The sequence below is a fragment of the Geotrypetes seraphini genome, chromosome 2, assembly GCF_902459505.1.
Source record: "Geotrypetes seraphini chromosome 2, aGeoSer1.1, whole genome shotgun sequence".
NCBI classification, from domain to species: Eukaryota; Metazoa; Chordata; class Amphibia; order Gymnophiona; family Dermophiidae; genus Geotrypetes; species Geotrypetes seraphini.
Genome location: NC_047085.1, coordinates 494,768,066 through 494,784,107, shown reverse-complemented (window position 1 = coordinate 494,784,107; position 16,042 = coordinate 494,768,066). Strand labels below are relative to the sequence as shown.

Below are 16,042 nucleotides of genomic sequence, written 5' to 3'. Positions count from 1 at the left end.
TTGGATTAGTCGGTTGTTCAAGTAGGCTGGGCAGTCTCCGTTTTAAATAGTAGACAGTAGAATTTGAATAGTATTCTTGCTTGTATTGGGAGCCAGTGTGAATCGAGGTAAGCTGCTGTGATGTGGTCGCATTTCCTCAGTGAGTACATAAGTCTCAGAGCTGTGTTTTGAACGGTTTGTAGTTGTTTTATTATGGTTGCAGGGCAGGGGAGATAGAAGATGTTGCAGTAGTCTAGAAGACCCAGGACTAGGGACTGGACCAAGAGCTGGAATTGTTTTTTGTCTAAGAATTTTTGAACTTGCCTTAGGTTTCTCATGACTGAATGATTTCTGTATTTTGTTGATTTGTGGCTGCATGGTACAGCCTCTGTCTATCCGCATTCCCAGAAGTTTTAGAGTGGGTTGAATGGGGTATGTGATTGAGTTTATTACTAGGTTTGTTATGGTTGGGGGTTTTGTTATTTTTGAGGAGGATGCCAATCAACCATCAAAGACTGTGATGGAAATGAAATTAGTGACCATCAGGACAACAAGCAGAGATGGAAAGAATACAGAGAGGAATTATACATCAGCACCAGCACTGACTACCCTGAAGAGCTTGGGGGTCAAGAGGAAGCAGAACCAGCCCTATTCGAAAGTGAAGTGGATTGGGCACTGAGGCAGCTGCAAAAAGCAACAAAGCACCTGGCATTGATGGAATCCCTGCAGAGCTGCTCAAACCAGTCTTAAGAGCCACACTGACAGCACTATGCCAGAAGATCTGGAGGACCTGCACATGGCCAAAGGACTAGAAAAGATCAGTTTTTATTCCACTGCTAAAGAAAGGCAACATCAGGGACTGTACCAACTATAGAACAATCGCTCTGATCCCCCATGCCTGCAAGGTGCTTCTAAAGATCATCCAAAGGCACTTTGGCAACATCCTTGATCAAGAACTTCCTAATGCCCAAGCTGGATTCCGTAAGGGCAGAGGGATCTGTGATCACATCACAAACTTGAAGTGGATCATAGAAAAGGTGAGGGAGTACCAGAAGAAGCTCTACCTGTGCTTTACCTGTGCTCCATTGATTATACCAAGGCTTTTATTTTGGGAAGCACTGAGTGAGGTAGGAGTGCCAGCACACCTGATCAGGTTAATCAGATTGCTCTACTACGATCAAGAAGCTACAGTGCAGACCAGGTATGGAGATACAGAATGGTTCAAAATCAAAAAGGGTACAAGACAAGGATGCATCCCCTCTCCTTTTCTTTTCAACCTCTATGCAGAAGTAATTATGAGGAAGCTGGACGTAGATGATTCGAGTGCTTGGGGTGAAAATAAATGAAAGAACCATCAGCAATCTGCTGGCAGAGAGTGAGAAGAACTTCAAGAAATTGATCCTGAAGCTGAAAGTAGAAAGCAAGAAGATGGGACTTGATCTGAACATCAAGAAGACCAAAATCATGACTACTGCCAACAAGAAAGTCCACATAAAGATCAACAATGAAGAAATAGAAATGGTAGACGGCTTCATTTTCTTTTGGACCCTCATTGACCACAGTGGCAGGTCAATTAGCACTGAGGCATGCAGCCATGATGAGCATGGATCAAATATGTTAGTGCAAGAATGTGTCAGTCATCATCAAATAAAGACTGATCATTGCCATTATGTTCCCATTCGCGACATATGGCTGCGAGATATGGACATTCACAAGAGCAGATAGAAGAAAAATCTACACCTTCGAGCTGTAGCACTGGAGAAGACTTCTACGAATCCTATGGACAACTAGGATCACTAACAAAGATGTTCTTGATCATATAAACCCAGGGTTTTCTCTGGAGGGCAAGATTACCAGACAGAAACTGATCTATTTTGGACATGTGATAAGGGCGAATTCACTAGAAAAGGAGGTACTACTCGGAATGGCTAGTGGTAAAAGGAAGCAGGGGAGAAGACCCTTTGGCTGGATGCCATCAAGAATGGCACGGGAATGAATATCAAGCAATTGAAAGAAGCCATGGAAAACAGAGAAGCATGGTGAGGACTGACCTACAGAGTATCTAAGGGTTGGACACAACTGAATGGATAGTAGTAGTAGTACCTTTTCTAATTCCACTATATCTTCTTGAAATTCATTGACCAGAGTTGCACATAATATTCAAGGTGCAGTGGGGGTGCATGGAGTTATACAAAGGTATTTGCTCATATTAAATGTAATCTGCTATTTGGATTACCAGTCTCATCAATTTTCACAATCCTCTTGTGATTCAGCACCTTTAAATAACTTTGCGTCATCAGCAAATTTAATTTGCTCATTCTTTATTTCCTTCTCTATAAATGTGTTAAAAAGCAGTGGAAACAAAAAACAATGTGGAAAAATGATGTTCCTGAGATGGACTTTATTAATATTAAAACTTGGCAAACCACATAAAAACCTCTAGGATGCAGTCCGCTGAAAAGCTTTGGACCTTGGACCCAACACGGTCCATGTTTCGACAGAATGTCTTCTTCAGGGGTTCTATGAATAATATTATAATGAGTTTCATGCCATAGCATCCTGTGTGCATAAAGGCATCACTAGATAGTATGTTATAATTAAAATGAATGAGAAGCCATGCTTAATGTGGTATTGTGCAGAAATGAAAGATGTGATGACTGGTAGTAAGATACATCAATATGTAATTGGAGCCAGTGAAAATGCGGTGAGGAACTGGGGATAAGATGGTAGCATGTGAGAAAAAGATGGAAAGAAATGTGACAAAGTACATAAGAGTATAGTGTCGCTTGAAAAGAAAGTAATGACACTCAAAAAGAAAGTAATAACTCTTAAAAAGAAAGGACACTCAAAGAGAAAAAGAAAAATGGTGTGCTGTCGAAACACGGCCTGTGTTGGGTCCAGGGTCCAAAGCTTTTCAGCGGACTGCATCCTAGAGGTTTTTATGTGGTTTGCCAAGTTTTAATATTACTTTAATATTAATAAAGTCCATCTCAGGAACTTCATTTCTCAACATTGGTTTTTGATTCTTCTTGAATTTGTTTCTTCTTGGATTTGTCTGTGGAGATCTTTGGGTCAATTCTCTTGTTTTTGTCTTAAAAAGCAGTGGTCCTGGCACTGACCCCTGAAGAACACCACTATCCATCGCCACTGAAAATATTGAGCATTTAACCATGCTCTTTGTTTTCTATCCTTAATGTACTGTGAATGTCTTTTTTTTTTTTTTTTTTACCTGTTCTGACAGAAATCAAAATAACCAGTTCTTAATCCACAATAAGGCATTATCCCCTATCCTATGACTTCTGATTTGTATAGGAGTTTGAGGTACTTGTCAAATGCAATATGAAAATCTAGATACACACTATCAACTGGCTTACCTGTATCCACACATTTATTTACCCTTTCAGATAAATGTGTTAGATTGGTAAATACCATCTGCTGCCTATAGGCTGAACTAACAATAGGCTACAGTGAGTTTGAATCTTGGTTTCTGTTCTTGTCTGAGCCAGCCCCCTTACTGATAGCTTTCCTAGTCCTTCTTCATACTCCTAGTTTTGTTTTTTAAAACACTTTATTCAAATTGTAAAGGTTTATAATTCTAATTGTGTTTTTTATTGCTAGATATTTTACATCTTTCCAAATTTATAGTATCTGTTTATTTCTGGAAGGGTGCAAATATTTTATTTTTTTTACAGATACTTGGCTTACCGAAACTTCATTATTGATACTTATCGGCTAAATCCGCAGGAGTACTTAACCAGCACAGCCTGCAGGAGGAATCTAACTGGAGATGTTTGTGCTGTAATGAGGTAAGGGAAAAGAACAATAAGTCTTATATAAAGTGAAAAAAAATAAGTTGCAAGTTTGTTGCATCCACTCAGAAGTCCGTACGTATGGATCAATTTGTTCCGTTAACTGGACTTGCAGAAGTATGAATACTTACAGTTTTTATCACCTCCCACATGAAGGCAGAGCCCAGTGTCCTCCTTCAGGTTTTTTTTTTTCTGCAAGCAAACCATGCTTTGGTATTCTGTTTTGCTCTCTTTAGTTTTGTTTGCTTTTTGACCTAAGTTCATTTTTTCTGAGGCTTTGGTGCCTTGAGACCCCATATTTGGAGATATTCTGAGTTGGACTGCAGCTCTGCAGGGCAAATCTTCGGGTGGATTGGGAAGCCAGCCTGCTATGTGTCTTCAGGGCTTGGGATCCATTCCCCTGGTAGCCAGTTTGCCTTCTGTGTTTCCCAATGGCTTGAGCGCAGGCTGTGGGTGCCCTATATAAGAACCCTCAGGGTGCCGGCTGTATAGTTTGCCCACCCCTGTCACGCTGTGAGGTTCTGTATGGGTGGAGGTCTCAGTCAGGGTCGGTCCAACTGGCAGCCCAAAGATTTCTTGGTTTGGAGTTAGATTTGGAAGCATCTGAGGCGGAAACAGAAAGTCTCTTCCTTCTTTCCAGCTGCACTGAGAGTTTTATTAAAAATTTGATATTTCGGACAGTGGGGTGGAGTTTACCTAAGATAGCGGCTTGAAGTTTTCACGGGAAGTTTTCTGGGAAAAACTTTATTTTTCAACTTTACCAATGGTAAAGAGAAAATCCAAGATCCAGGTGTTCCCGGAGAAAATTTTTTTTTCTACTGGACCGATGGAACCTTCATGGAGCTTAGCTCCCGAGTACAGCAACCGGAGGGATCTTCGGCAGGAGGGGGCACGCAGGCTGAGGCGTGCGAGTACTCCTTTGAAGGCGCCACCCTATCTCCAGAAGAGGAGTCTACTAAGTTGTCAAGGGGCTAGGAAGGAATTGTTGAAGGCTAGACCGGCTTGGGGCGCTCCCTTGCTGTCTCAACAGAGTGTGGTTCCCAATCCTGTACAGGGGCAGGAGGACATAGCAACACACTCGTGGGAGGAAATGGAGCAAACCCATGTAGAGAAATGTGTTTGGGTTTCTATAGCTGCTGCAGCCCCATCCATGTGCTCCAGGGCTGGTGAACTGATGTGGTTCTGAGTAATGGGTAAAATGTACCGTCTGGACCTCCTTTCTTGTGAGGATGTGAAGAATAGACATGTGGAGTCTGCAGAAACCATGAAAGCCAAGCTGGAGGTTTTACAGACTTCATTTGCTTCCTCTGCACAAAGCTTCTCCCCAGAGTTTGTAAATCTGATATGAAGAGCCTTTCTGAAGAGACCAGGTCAGCTAGCGCAGCTGTAGGCATACAGCCGTCAACCCATGGAGCGTCCTCTCTTCTAGTGTTATCTTCGCAGTTGGGCAGACGGGGCCTTGGCTCCAATGACCTTTTGCAGCCAGATTGGTGGTCAGACTCCATGCTGTTTTTGTTTCAGGACTCATATTCAGTCCTGGATGATTCTGGCTCCCTGTTTGAGTCCGGTAGTCAAGAGGCCTCCCTGGCTCCTCTCCTAGGGGGATGACTCTCAGATCTGCCGCCTCTTCAAGTCACTCTCTATCCACCACTTTATTGCTAATGCTATTAAAGAGCTTAAGTTGGATGTTCCATCCTCCAGTTCCTAAGTATGTGGTCATGAATGGCTCTAAAGCTCAGACCTTGATTTTTCCTGAGCATCCGAATAGTACTGTACTACCTCAGGTTGCCAAGGCCATGTCCAGTCTTTATCCCATGGCGCCGGAGTTCCAGTAGCTATTTGACCAGCCAAAGGTAGATTTGACGGTGGCTCAGATCATCAAACATACGGCTCTCCCAAGTGATGTTATCCTGAAAGAAGCCCAGGACTGCAAGGTAGACCTGATTTTGAAAAAGCAGTTTGAAGTTCTTGCTCTGGGGTCAAGGCTGCTGTTGCTACTTTGTTTGCTGCTCAGGCCTGCAACACCAGAGACTGCAACAGCAGCCCTTTATGGAGGAGGATGCCTTCCCCCATCTTGTGCTGAAAGGGGTTTGATTACATAGCTGATGCCTTATAAAATCTTATCAGGGTCATGAACAAGATGTTGACATATGCTGTCTTGGCTCACAGAATGCTCTGCATCAGGCAGTGGACAGGAGACTCAGCCTCCAATGTGACATTGAGCAGACTAAACTAAACTAAACCTTAGGTTTGTATACCGCTCCATCTCCGCAAGCGCAGAGCTCGGCACGGTTTACAGAGTTAAGAGGAAAGGAACTACAATAAGGGATAAAGGAGAGGGACTAAGAGGAAAGAGAGGGACAGAATACTGGAGAATGGAAGGAGATTAGATTTTTGCAAAGAGCCAAGTTGTCAAGTGTTTGCGGAAGGATTGGAAGGAGCTTGAGTTTCTGAGTGGGGATGAGAGGTTGTTCCAGAGTTCTGTGGTTCTAAAGGGGAGAGATGTTCCAAGTTTTCCTGCGTGGGATATACCTTTTATAGAGGGGAATGATAGTTTCAATTTTTGGGAGGGTCTGGTGGAGTGTGGTTTTGAGGAATTCCAAAAGAGTGGGATAACGGGAGGAAGGACGCCATGTAGGATCTTGAAGGCTAAGCAGGCACATTTAAAGAGGACTCTGGAGTATACTGGGAGCCAGTGAAGCTTGAAGAGGAGTGGGGAGACATGATCGAACTTGCCTTTTGCGAAAATAAGCTTAGCTGCGGCGTTCTGAATTAGCTGAAGTCTATGGAGGTTTTTCTTAGTTAGGCTTATATAGATGGAATTGCAGTAATCCAGTTTAGAGAGGATAGTAGATTGAACGAGGACAGTAAAGTGGGAATGATGAAAGCAGGATCTCACCTTCCTCAATATATGAAGGCAGAAGAAGCATTTTTTTATCAAAGAGTTGAGGTGATCATTGAAGGAGTCAATGACGATGCCTAGGACTTTGCTTGAAAACTCAAGCTGAAGAGTGGGTCCAGAAGGTAATGGGATGGAGGTGGGTAAATGATCTAATGTTGGGCCGAGCCAAAGTAGTTTTGTTTTGGACTCATTCAGTTTCATTTGTACAGATTGGGCCCAGGATTGGAGATTCGTAATACAGGTGGATATGTTCTCAGCGAGGTTCGAGAGGTTCGAGTCAGTCTCGAGGAGGATGAGGATGTCATCGGCGTAGGTGTAGAGAGTTTCTAGGGGGATAGATGAAGGAGTTTCAGAGAGGACATGTAGATGTTGAAAAGGATAGGAGAGAGGGGGGAACCTTGCGGGACTCCACATATCGGTTTCCGGGGGGGGGGGGGGGGGGATGAAGTACCGTTTAGGTTAACGGTGTAGGAGCGGAAGCGTAGGAATTTCGAGAACCAATCTAGAACTGTGGAGCTTATGCCTATTTCGGAGAGTTGGAAGATAAGGATATCATGATGGACGTCGAAAGCTGCGGAGAGGTCGAATTGTAGGAGAACAGCGAATTTCTTGCGAGAATGGAGTTGTTGCACCTTGGAGATTAGTGAGGCCAGAAGGGATTCGGTGCTGAAGTTGGGTCTGAAGCCGAATTGGTGGGGTAGGAGGATAGAGAATCTTTCTAGGTAGGATAAAAGTTGAGTGGATATGATGGATTCTAATAACTTGGTTAGGAGGGGGATATTTGCTATTGGGTGGTAGTTTGATGGTATGGAGGGGTCGAGGTCGGCCTTTTTCAATAGAGGGGCCAATGAAATATGTCCCATGTCGGAGGAGAAGAGGCCCGATGTTAGGGCTGAGTTTATAAGTTCGGTGAGGGAAGCGATGGCCTGTGTAGAGGTGTTCTCGAATAGGTAGGAGGGGAAAGGGTCCAAGGTGCACTTGCAAGTTTTTAGTTTGAGGCAAAGTTTGGAGACTTGCGATTCGGAAACAAGTTCGAAGACGGTCCAGGATCTGTCGGCTGGAATGGGGGTGGAGACAGGTAAGGTAGGGTTGGGGTCAGTAGAGACCAGGGAGTTGTAGGAGACTGTGGGTGGGAAGGAGCGTCTTAGGGTGGTAACCTTTTCATTAAAGAAGATTGCAAGGGCATCGGCAGATATGAACGGTGGGAGCAAGGGTGGGTCTTTTTTTGTAGTTAAGGAGCGCCAGATATTAAACAGTGCACTGATCTGGTTGTTGGATTTAGAGATCTTGTCTCCGAAGAAGTTCTTCCTGGCTTTTTTTAGTGTTGAATTGTAAAGCTTAATATTTTCCCTCCAGGTCTGTCTATCAGAGGGGGATTTAGATTTTTTCCATTTGCGCTCCAGAGCGCGACATTTCTGTTTCAAATCTCTGTGAAGAGGTAAGTACCAGGGGGCCTTTCGGGGGTAGGAGATGGTTTTAGTGGATATTGGAGCAAGGGAGTGGTAGGTGGACTCTGAAGAGGGCGGTCCAGTTGCGCCAATGGGATTAGGAGTCTGTAGGTCTAGGGTTGAGGAATTTGAACCAGAATAGAGTGCTCGAGACTACCCTTTAGGGGACATATGCTTTTTGATAAGGGCCTTGATGACCTTATGGCCATTGTGGCTGATCATCACCCTAAGTCTCTGCCAGACTTTAAACCACGCTGACCTCCAGGTGGGAGTAGGAGCAATTTCCAGCCCTCCCATCGTTCTCAGTATTCCCTGGGGTCCTTATTCCAGAGGTCCTTAAAGTGTTCTAGACAGCAATTCAGCAGCTCCAAATGCCAGCAGTCCTCAGGGGCTCATGGAAATCCTCTCTCCAAGAAGCCCCAATGACGTCAGGTTGGCTGCCACGTGCCCGCATATTGGGGGCAGCTGTTGGCTTTTTAGGGGGAGTTGGAAAAAATTTCCTCACACCAATGGGTGTTTGATATAATCCGAGAGAGTCACAAGATCAAGTTTTATTGCCCTGCTCTAGATTTGTTACTTGACTCTTCAGCCGGATGGCTGGAAAAGGAGGCCAAAGTCAGGGCCACGTTTCAAAGACTTCAGGACATATGGGCCATAGAACCTATCCCCGAACTAGACTCTGGTTCAGGCATATACTCCAGATACTGCATTGTGCCCAAGAAAGGCCCAAAGGACTGGAGGCCCATTTTGGATCTCAAGGTGGTAAATACCTTTCTAAAGGTTCCCTATTCCACATGGAAATGGCCTGGTTGGTCATCGCAGAGATGGCTCCTGGAGAATTTCTGGTCTTCCTGGACCTCCTGGATGCTTAGCTGCATATTCCCATCTTTCAGGGCCAAAGAAAATATTTGAGGTTTCACGTACTTCAGCAACATTTCCAGTTTGCAATCCTTCCGTTTGGATTGACAGCCTCCCCACTTTCACCAAGGTTATGGTGGTGATTGGGCTCATTTTCATAAGAGGGATATCCCAAGTACATCAAAAAACAAAAAGATTTGAGGGAGCAATGTCCATGATGCAGAATTCAGACAATCAAAATGTATCATAACAATAGAATTCACATATGTATAGAAGGCTGAGGCCATAGGGTGGGTCTTAAGCAATCTGGACCAATCAGAGCCTTAGGCCCCTCCCCAAATGCACCAGGGAGGGGAAGCTTGCCATTTGCAAGAGGTGAGCCTGCTGGCTGGAGGGAGTAGGCATCACTTCAGCCGGCCTTCGTTGGAGTAACTGGGGGGGGGGGGGGTTGTCGGGGTCACAGTGGTGGTGGGAAGGAGTGGGCATCCCTCCCGCTGCTTGAGGTGTGTGTGTGGGGGGGGTTAATGGCAGCAGTGGGAAGGAGTGGGCATCCCTCCCTCTGCCAGTGGAGAGGGCTGCTTAATCGCAGTAGTGGGAGGGAGTAGGGCATCCCTCCTGCTGTTGGAGGGAGGGAGGTGTTAGGGGTTGCTTAATGGCAGCGGCAGAAGGGAATGGGCATCCCTCCTACTATTGTGGGGGGGGGGTTGTTTGATGATGGTACAATTTTATGGCAGGTCTGAGCTGTCAAGCCTTACTTTCCTGTCCATGTCTGTTCCAATCAGTTCAGGCACTGACCAGAAAGTAAGGCTATGACAGCTCAGACCTGCCAGAAAATTTTGCTCACAATTTAGGACAGCGAAGTTAGGGAATCACCTGTGATAGAATATCACCTGGAATGCTCGTTTAAATATTAATGACCTCGTTGTAATACATTTGCATGACAGAATCAGAGACTGCTAGGAAGCTTGGAAAAGACCACGGTAAGCTGTTTTGATAATCTCCTGCTAAAATACATGAACGCTAAACTGGCTGAAGCCAGTTTAGCAACCACATTAAAGTTTTGAGAATCTGGGGATCCAAAATGGCGCCATAGTGGAAAGACATGCTGAATGGGTGCACTGTAGAGGCACGCTGAAAGACTGCATGAGCAGGGCTCAGTGCTTTGAAGAGTTTGTCTGCTATATCTTATTTCCCTGTCGTTTTTTGATGGGGAAAGGAGAGAAAAAGTGTGGGAGCCTCCCCCGGTGTCACCATCCACTCTGGGAATGAGACTGTTGACTCTTGATTTCTTCCAAGTTTCAACAGAAGGGGGCCAGGGAGCAGGTAGGCATGGCTCAACAGGGGGCCAGTGGGAGAGGGGGCTGCTTTTGGGGGGGAGGGGTGTGCTGGGGGGCAGACAGCAATCATGCTTTGCTCTGGGAGGGGGGAACAGAAGGGGGCCACGGAGCAGGCAGGCATGGCAGAACAGGGGGAGAGGGAAAGGGGGCTGCTTTGGGGGAGGGGTGTGCTGGGGCAGACAGCAATCATGTATCCCATTCTGGTAAGAAGTGGAGGGGAGAGGGAAAGGGAGCTGCTTTGGGAGGAGGGGTGTGCTGGGGGGCAGACAGCAATCATGCTTTGCTCTGGGAGGAGGGAACAGAAGGGGGCCACGGAGAGACAGGCAGGCATAGCGCAACAGAGAAATGCAGGCAGGCAGGGGGCCAGGGAGACAGACAGAAAGAAAGAAAGACAGGGGACCAGGGAGAGACACAGACAGAAAGAACGACAGACAGACAGCGTCCAAGGAGAGAGAGAGAGAGAGAGTCAAAGGAAAAAAAACAGACAGACATCTACTCTAGCACCCGTTAATGTAACGGGCTTAAACACTAGTGTAATATATATTGACAATAAGCTTCCCAAGCAGAATTATAGAATAAGCTTCCTCTACGTCTTAGGCTCCAAACTTCATTTCAACAATTTAAGATATATCTGAAACCCTTTTTATTTCTTTGAGCCTATTTGCCCTTCCCGGTGGTTCTGTGGTAAAGCTGCACTATAGTGCCCCTTCTCTTGTGTTGTTCCTCATCCCCTCTATCCTATTTGACATTGTACTTCTTCCCTTGCTTCCCTCAGTCTTACTGTCATGACTTCTTAGAAATTTACCTCTTTTTTTTTTTTTTATAAATCTTTATTCATTTTTAATCTTTCAACAAGTGTACAAATTAATATCATACATATTCTTGAAAACATCACTTGTGAATCTATCAAGAAAAACAACAATTGTATATATAAACCCATAACCCACCCCCCTTTCCCATTATTATTAATAGTAAACACAATAAATAAGCACCTTCCCCCTCTCTATTATTCATGGTGTATATTTCAATCAAATTTACCTCTAATTTTAGCCTGTAAACCACTTAAACATAACTCATTGATATGTGTCCTCATCCATAAAAGCCTCAAACACATTAAAATCATAAATGTTCGAGGCTTGTGTGGTTAAGGCAGAGCTTGCAGAAATGGGACAGAGATAGAACTTGTGGCGATGGGACAAAGATATAAGAACATAACATAAGCAATGCCTCTGCTGGGTCAGACCTGAGGTCCATCATGCCCAGCAGTCCGCTCACGCGGCGGCCCAACAGGTCCAGGACCTGTGCAGTAATCCTCTATTTATACCCCTCTATCCCCTTTTCCAGCAGGAAATTGTCCAATCCTTTCTTAAACCCCTGTACTGTACTCTGCCCTATTACTCCCTCTGGAAGCGCATTCCAGGTGTCCACCACTCGTTGGGTAAAGAAGAACTTCCTAGCATTCGTTTTAAATCTGTCCCCTTTCAACTTTTCCAAGTGTCCTCTTGTTCTTTTATTTTTCGAAAGTTTGAAGAATCTGTCCTTCTCTACTCTCTCTATGCCCTTCATGATCTTATAAGTCTCTATCATATCCCCTCTAAGTCTCCTCTTCTCCAGGGAAAAGAGACCCAGTTTCTCCAATCTCTCAGCGTATGAGAGGTTTTCCATCCCTTTTATCAAGCGTGTCGCTCTCCTCTGAACCCTCTCGAGTAACGCCATATCCTTCCTAAGGTACGGAGACCAATATTGGACGCAGTATTCCAGATGCGGGCGCACCATCGCCCGATACAATGGCAGGATAACTTCTTTTGTCCTTGTTGTAATACCCTTCTTGATTATGCCTAGCATTCTATTTGCTTTCTTAGCGGCTGTTGCGCACTGTGCCGTCGGCTTCATTGTCATGTCCACCATTACCCCCAAGTCCCTTTCTTGGTTGCTCTCATTCAATAATATCCCTCCCATCGTATAGTTGTACCTCGGGTTTCTGTTTCCAACATGCAATACTTTACATTTCTCAACGTTGAACTTCATCTGCCATCTCGCCGCCCATTCCCCCAATTTATTCAAGTCCCTTTGCAATTCTTCGCATTCCTCTTTAGTCCCAGCTCCACTAAATAGTTTTGTATCGTCCGCAAATTTTATTATCTCACACTTCGTGCCTGTTTCTAGATCATTTATGAATATATTAAATAGCAGCGGCCCGAGCACTGAGCCCTGCGGAACACCACTCGTGACCCCCATCCAGTCCGAGTAGTGGCCCTTCACCCCTACCCTCTGTTTCCTACCCGCCAACCAGTTTCTGATCCATCTATGTACGTCTCCGTCCACTCCATGGTTCTTCAGTTTCCGGAGTAGACGTTCGTGAGGCACCTTGTCAAAGGCTTTTTGGAAATCAAGGTATATGATGTCTATGGGGTCTCCTCTGTCCATCCGTTTGTTAATTCCTTCGAAGAAGTGCAATAAGTTCGTTAGGCACGATCTCCCCCTGCAGAAACCATGTTGGGTTGTTTTCAAAAGTTCGTTTCTTTCCAGATGTTCATCGATGTGTTCTTTAATCAGTGCTTCCGTCAGTTTCCCCGGAACCGAGGTCAAACTCACTGGTCTGTAGTTTCCCGGGTCACCTCTTGATCCCTTTTTAAAGATGGGCGTGACATTGGCTATCTTCCAATCCTCCGGGATCATGCCCGTTTTCAAGGATAGGTTGCAAATTTGCTGCAGTAGTTCCGCTATCTCCTCCTTTAATTCCTTCAGAACCCTGGGATATCTTGGGATGCCACCCTCCTAACAGCGAATGACCAAGTGTGCAGCCTCAGAGTAATACTGGATGGCCACCTGTCCTTCTCAGCCCACATCTCACAGGTAGTCTCCACTTCTTTCTACTATCTGCGCCAACTAAGAAGGATCAAGCCTTACATCTCTAAACCTGACCTGTCCCAGCTCATCTATACCTATTTACTCTCTAGGATGGACTACTGTAACTCCATATATAATGGAATTACCACTAAAGAACTCAAATGCCTACAACGAGTCCAAAACTTGGTGATCCGCCTCCTATACAGCCTCAACTACCATAACTCCATCTCCCCAGGTCTCTACTCAGATCACTGACTACCTGTCAATAAACACTGCATATTCAAAGCCCTGGTAATAGTATACAAAAGATTCCATACCATCACTCCTGTTTACATCACATTCAAGCTACACCAGTACACCCTTACCCTCCCCCTCCACTCTGAAGCAGAAAAGCAACTATGTATCCCCCCGGAAAGATCTCTCCTAATGGAAATTGCATGTAAGCACTCATACTGTCACTTCATCCCTGGGCTTTGGAACCAATTGCCTGCACAAATAAGATCTCAGGACTCGTTGATGGCCTTCCGAAAAGCTGTGATATTCCTCTTCAACCGAACAGCTACCAACAAACAGACTCCTTTCCCTTCTTCCTATGAACACTTGTTCTACATCCTGCTTTTTCTTAATTTACTGTGGCTTCCTTTTAATGTACTGTGGTTTATCCCAGGACAAGCAGGCAGCATATTGTTGACTGATGGGTGACGGCACAGACGGAGCCCCGGTACGGACAATTTTAGAGTGATTGCACTCTAAGAACTTGGAAAGTTCTAGCAGGCCGCACCGCGCACGCGCGAGTGCCTTCCCGCCCGACAGAGGCGCGCGGTCCCCAGTTTCTTAGTTTCCGCGGAGCTAAGAAGACGCGTTTCTTTCAACGGCTGTTGAAAGACTTTTTTGGTATCGCCTTCCCGCTCGCGTAAACCCTTAAGGAAATATTGTTTCCTTCATTTTCTTTTCTTTAAAAAAAAAAAAACTTTGTTTTTTTTTTTTCAATTCTTCAGTTTCGCACCGGCGGGGCCTGTTGCCACCATCGAGGCCTCGGCCTTCGATTTGGCAGAAGCCGTTTTTACCTTCATGCCCCCTCAACCCGGGTTTAAGAAGTGCCAGCGGTGTGCACGACCAATTTCACTCACTGACCCGGACAACTGGTGTCTACAGTGTCTTGGTCCTGACCATCGAGCGCCTACCTGCACCCGCTGTGCGACTTTGAAAAAGAGAACTCTGAAAAACCGGCAGATCCAACAGAGATTATTATTTGGTGCCGAGATGTCTGATTCTGCGGCACCGGCACCGACATCGGCCCCGTCTCAGTCGGCACCCTCCTCGTCGACACCGCGCGATACCATGTCGGCGTCGCATCCCTCAGGTAAGCCGGCTAAGAAGCCTTCCCCGTTGGAGCGTCCTCCGGTCTCAGTAGCAGCGAGCCCAGTCCTGCCGACCTCGAGGCGCCCACGGAAGCGCTCCGCCCCAATAGAGGTGAGCCCCTCGACCTCGGGTTCCTCATCCTCGGGGCGTAGAGCGGCACCGCAGGTACCGCAGAAGAAAAAGGCGGTACCGGTGCCTTCGCTGGACGAGCGAATTGCTGCTGTCCTGCAGGTGCAGCTTAAGGAGCAGTTGCAACAACTCCTTCCTGCACTTTTGACACCGAACCTTCCGGTCCCGGTCCGGTCTGAGCCACCGGTACCGACAGTGGAGCAGCCCCTTTTATCGGCATCCACTTTGTCGGTACCGGTACATTCTGCTTCCTCGGTCTCCATGCCAGTCCTTGCTCCGGAACCGAGAGCTCAGCACCAGGCTGTTCAAACTTCGGCACCGATGCAGCCTTTAACGTCTCCCGGTACCGTGTCTATGAGGTCAGGTAAGTCGGCACGCAAATCCCGACACCTGGAACCCTCCACACCGGAATCTCGAGACCGCAGTTTTCAAGTTAGGGATCCTGATCTGTGGGGTGACTCGGAGGACCCTCTTCTCTCTGAAGGGGAATGTTCATCTGGTGATGAGGATCCTTCTGCTTTAGACCCTTCCTCTAAACCAGATGTAACCTCTTTCTCATCATTTTTGAAAGAGATGTGTGACTCTCTCTCTATTCCCTTGGAGGCTGAGTCAAAGAAATCCAAAGCTTTTCTTGATGCACTGGATTATGACCAGCCTCCAAGGGAATATCTCAAATTGCCTCTCCATGACATCTTGAGAGAGACTTTTTACAAGAATTTAGAGACACCTTTGACTGTCCCAGGAGCCCCCCGCAAGTTAGACTCTTTATATAAAGTCATCCCGATTCCTGGGTTTGACAAACCACAGCTCCCACATGAGTCTCTATTAGTAGAATCCACTCTAAAGAAATCCACGGGAGCTAGTGTGTACGCCTCAGTCCCTCCTGGCAGAGAAGGTAAAGCCATGGACAAATTTGGCAAGAGGTTGTACCAGAATGCAATGTTGGCCAACAGGTTAGGGAATTACGCTTTCCATTTCTCATTCTATCTCAAGCATCTCATACAAAATCTGACTGCTTTTGAGCAGTACCTCCCTGACCGTAAAACCTTTCGCCAAATCGTAAGTTCATGGTCAGGTCGATCTATGACACCTTTGAGCTGACCTCTCGGGCCACGGCTATGTCGGTGGCCATGCGCCGACTGGCATGGCTCAGAGTTTCAGAACTTGATGTCAATCACCAGGATCGACTGGCTAATGCACTTTGCCTGGGGGATGAGCTGTTTGGAGAATCCATGGACTCCACTACCCAAAAGCTCTCAGCTCATGAAATGAGGTGGGATACTCTCCTCAAGACAAAAAAGAAGACCCCACCTACCAGGCCTTTTCATCAGCAATCGGCCTACCAACGTCGATTTGTGGCTCGTCCTT

General features: G+C 46.0%; 1 protein-coding gene across 4 annotated transcripts in view; it reads left to right on the top strand.

Annotated features, from left to right (window-relative positions):
• Positions 1-16,042, top strand: part of SMARCC1 (SWI/SNF related, matrix associated, actin dependent regulator of chromatin subfamily c member 1) — a 383,361-nt gene that overhangs the window by 197,419 nt on the left and 169,900 nt on the right. For all 4 annotated transcript variants that reach the window (XM_033931941.1, XM_033931940.1, XM_033931939.1 and 1 more), the window contains exon 16: positions 3,672-3,785. In XM_033931941.1, the coding sequence (XP_033787832.1) occupies positions 3,672-3,785 (114 nt within the window). The remainder of the gene's footprint in view (positions 1-3,671; positions 3,786-16,042) is intronic.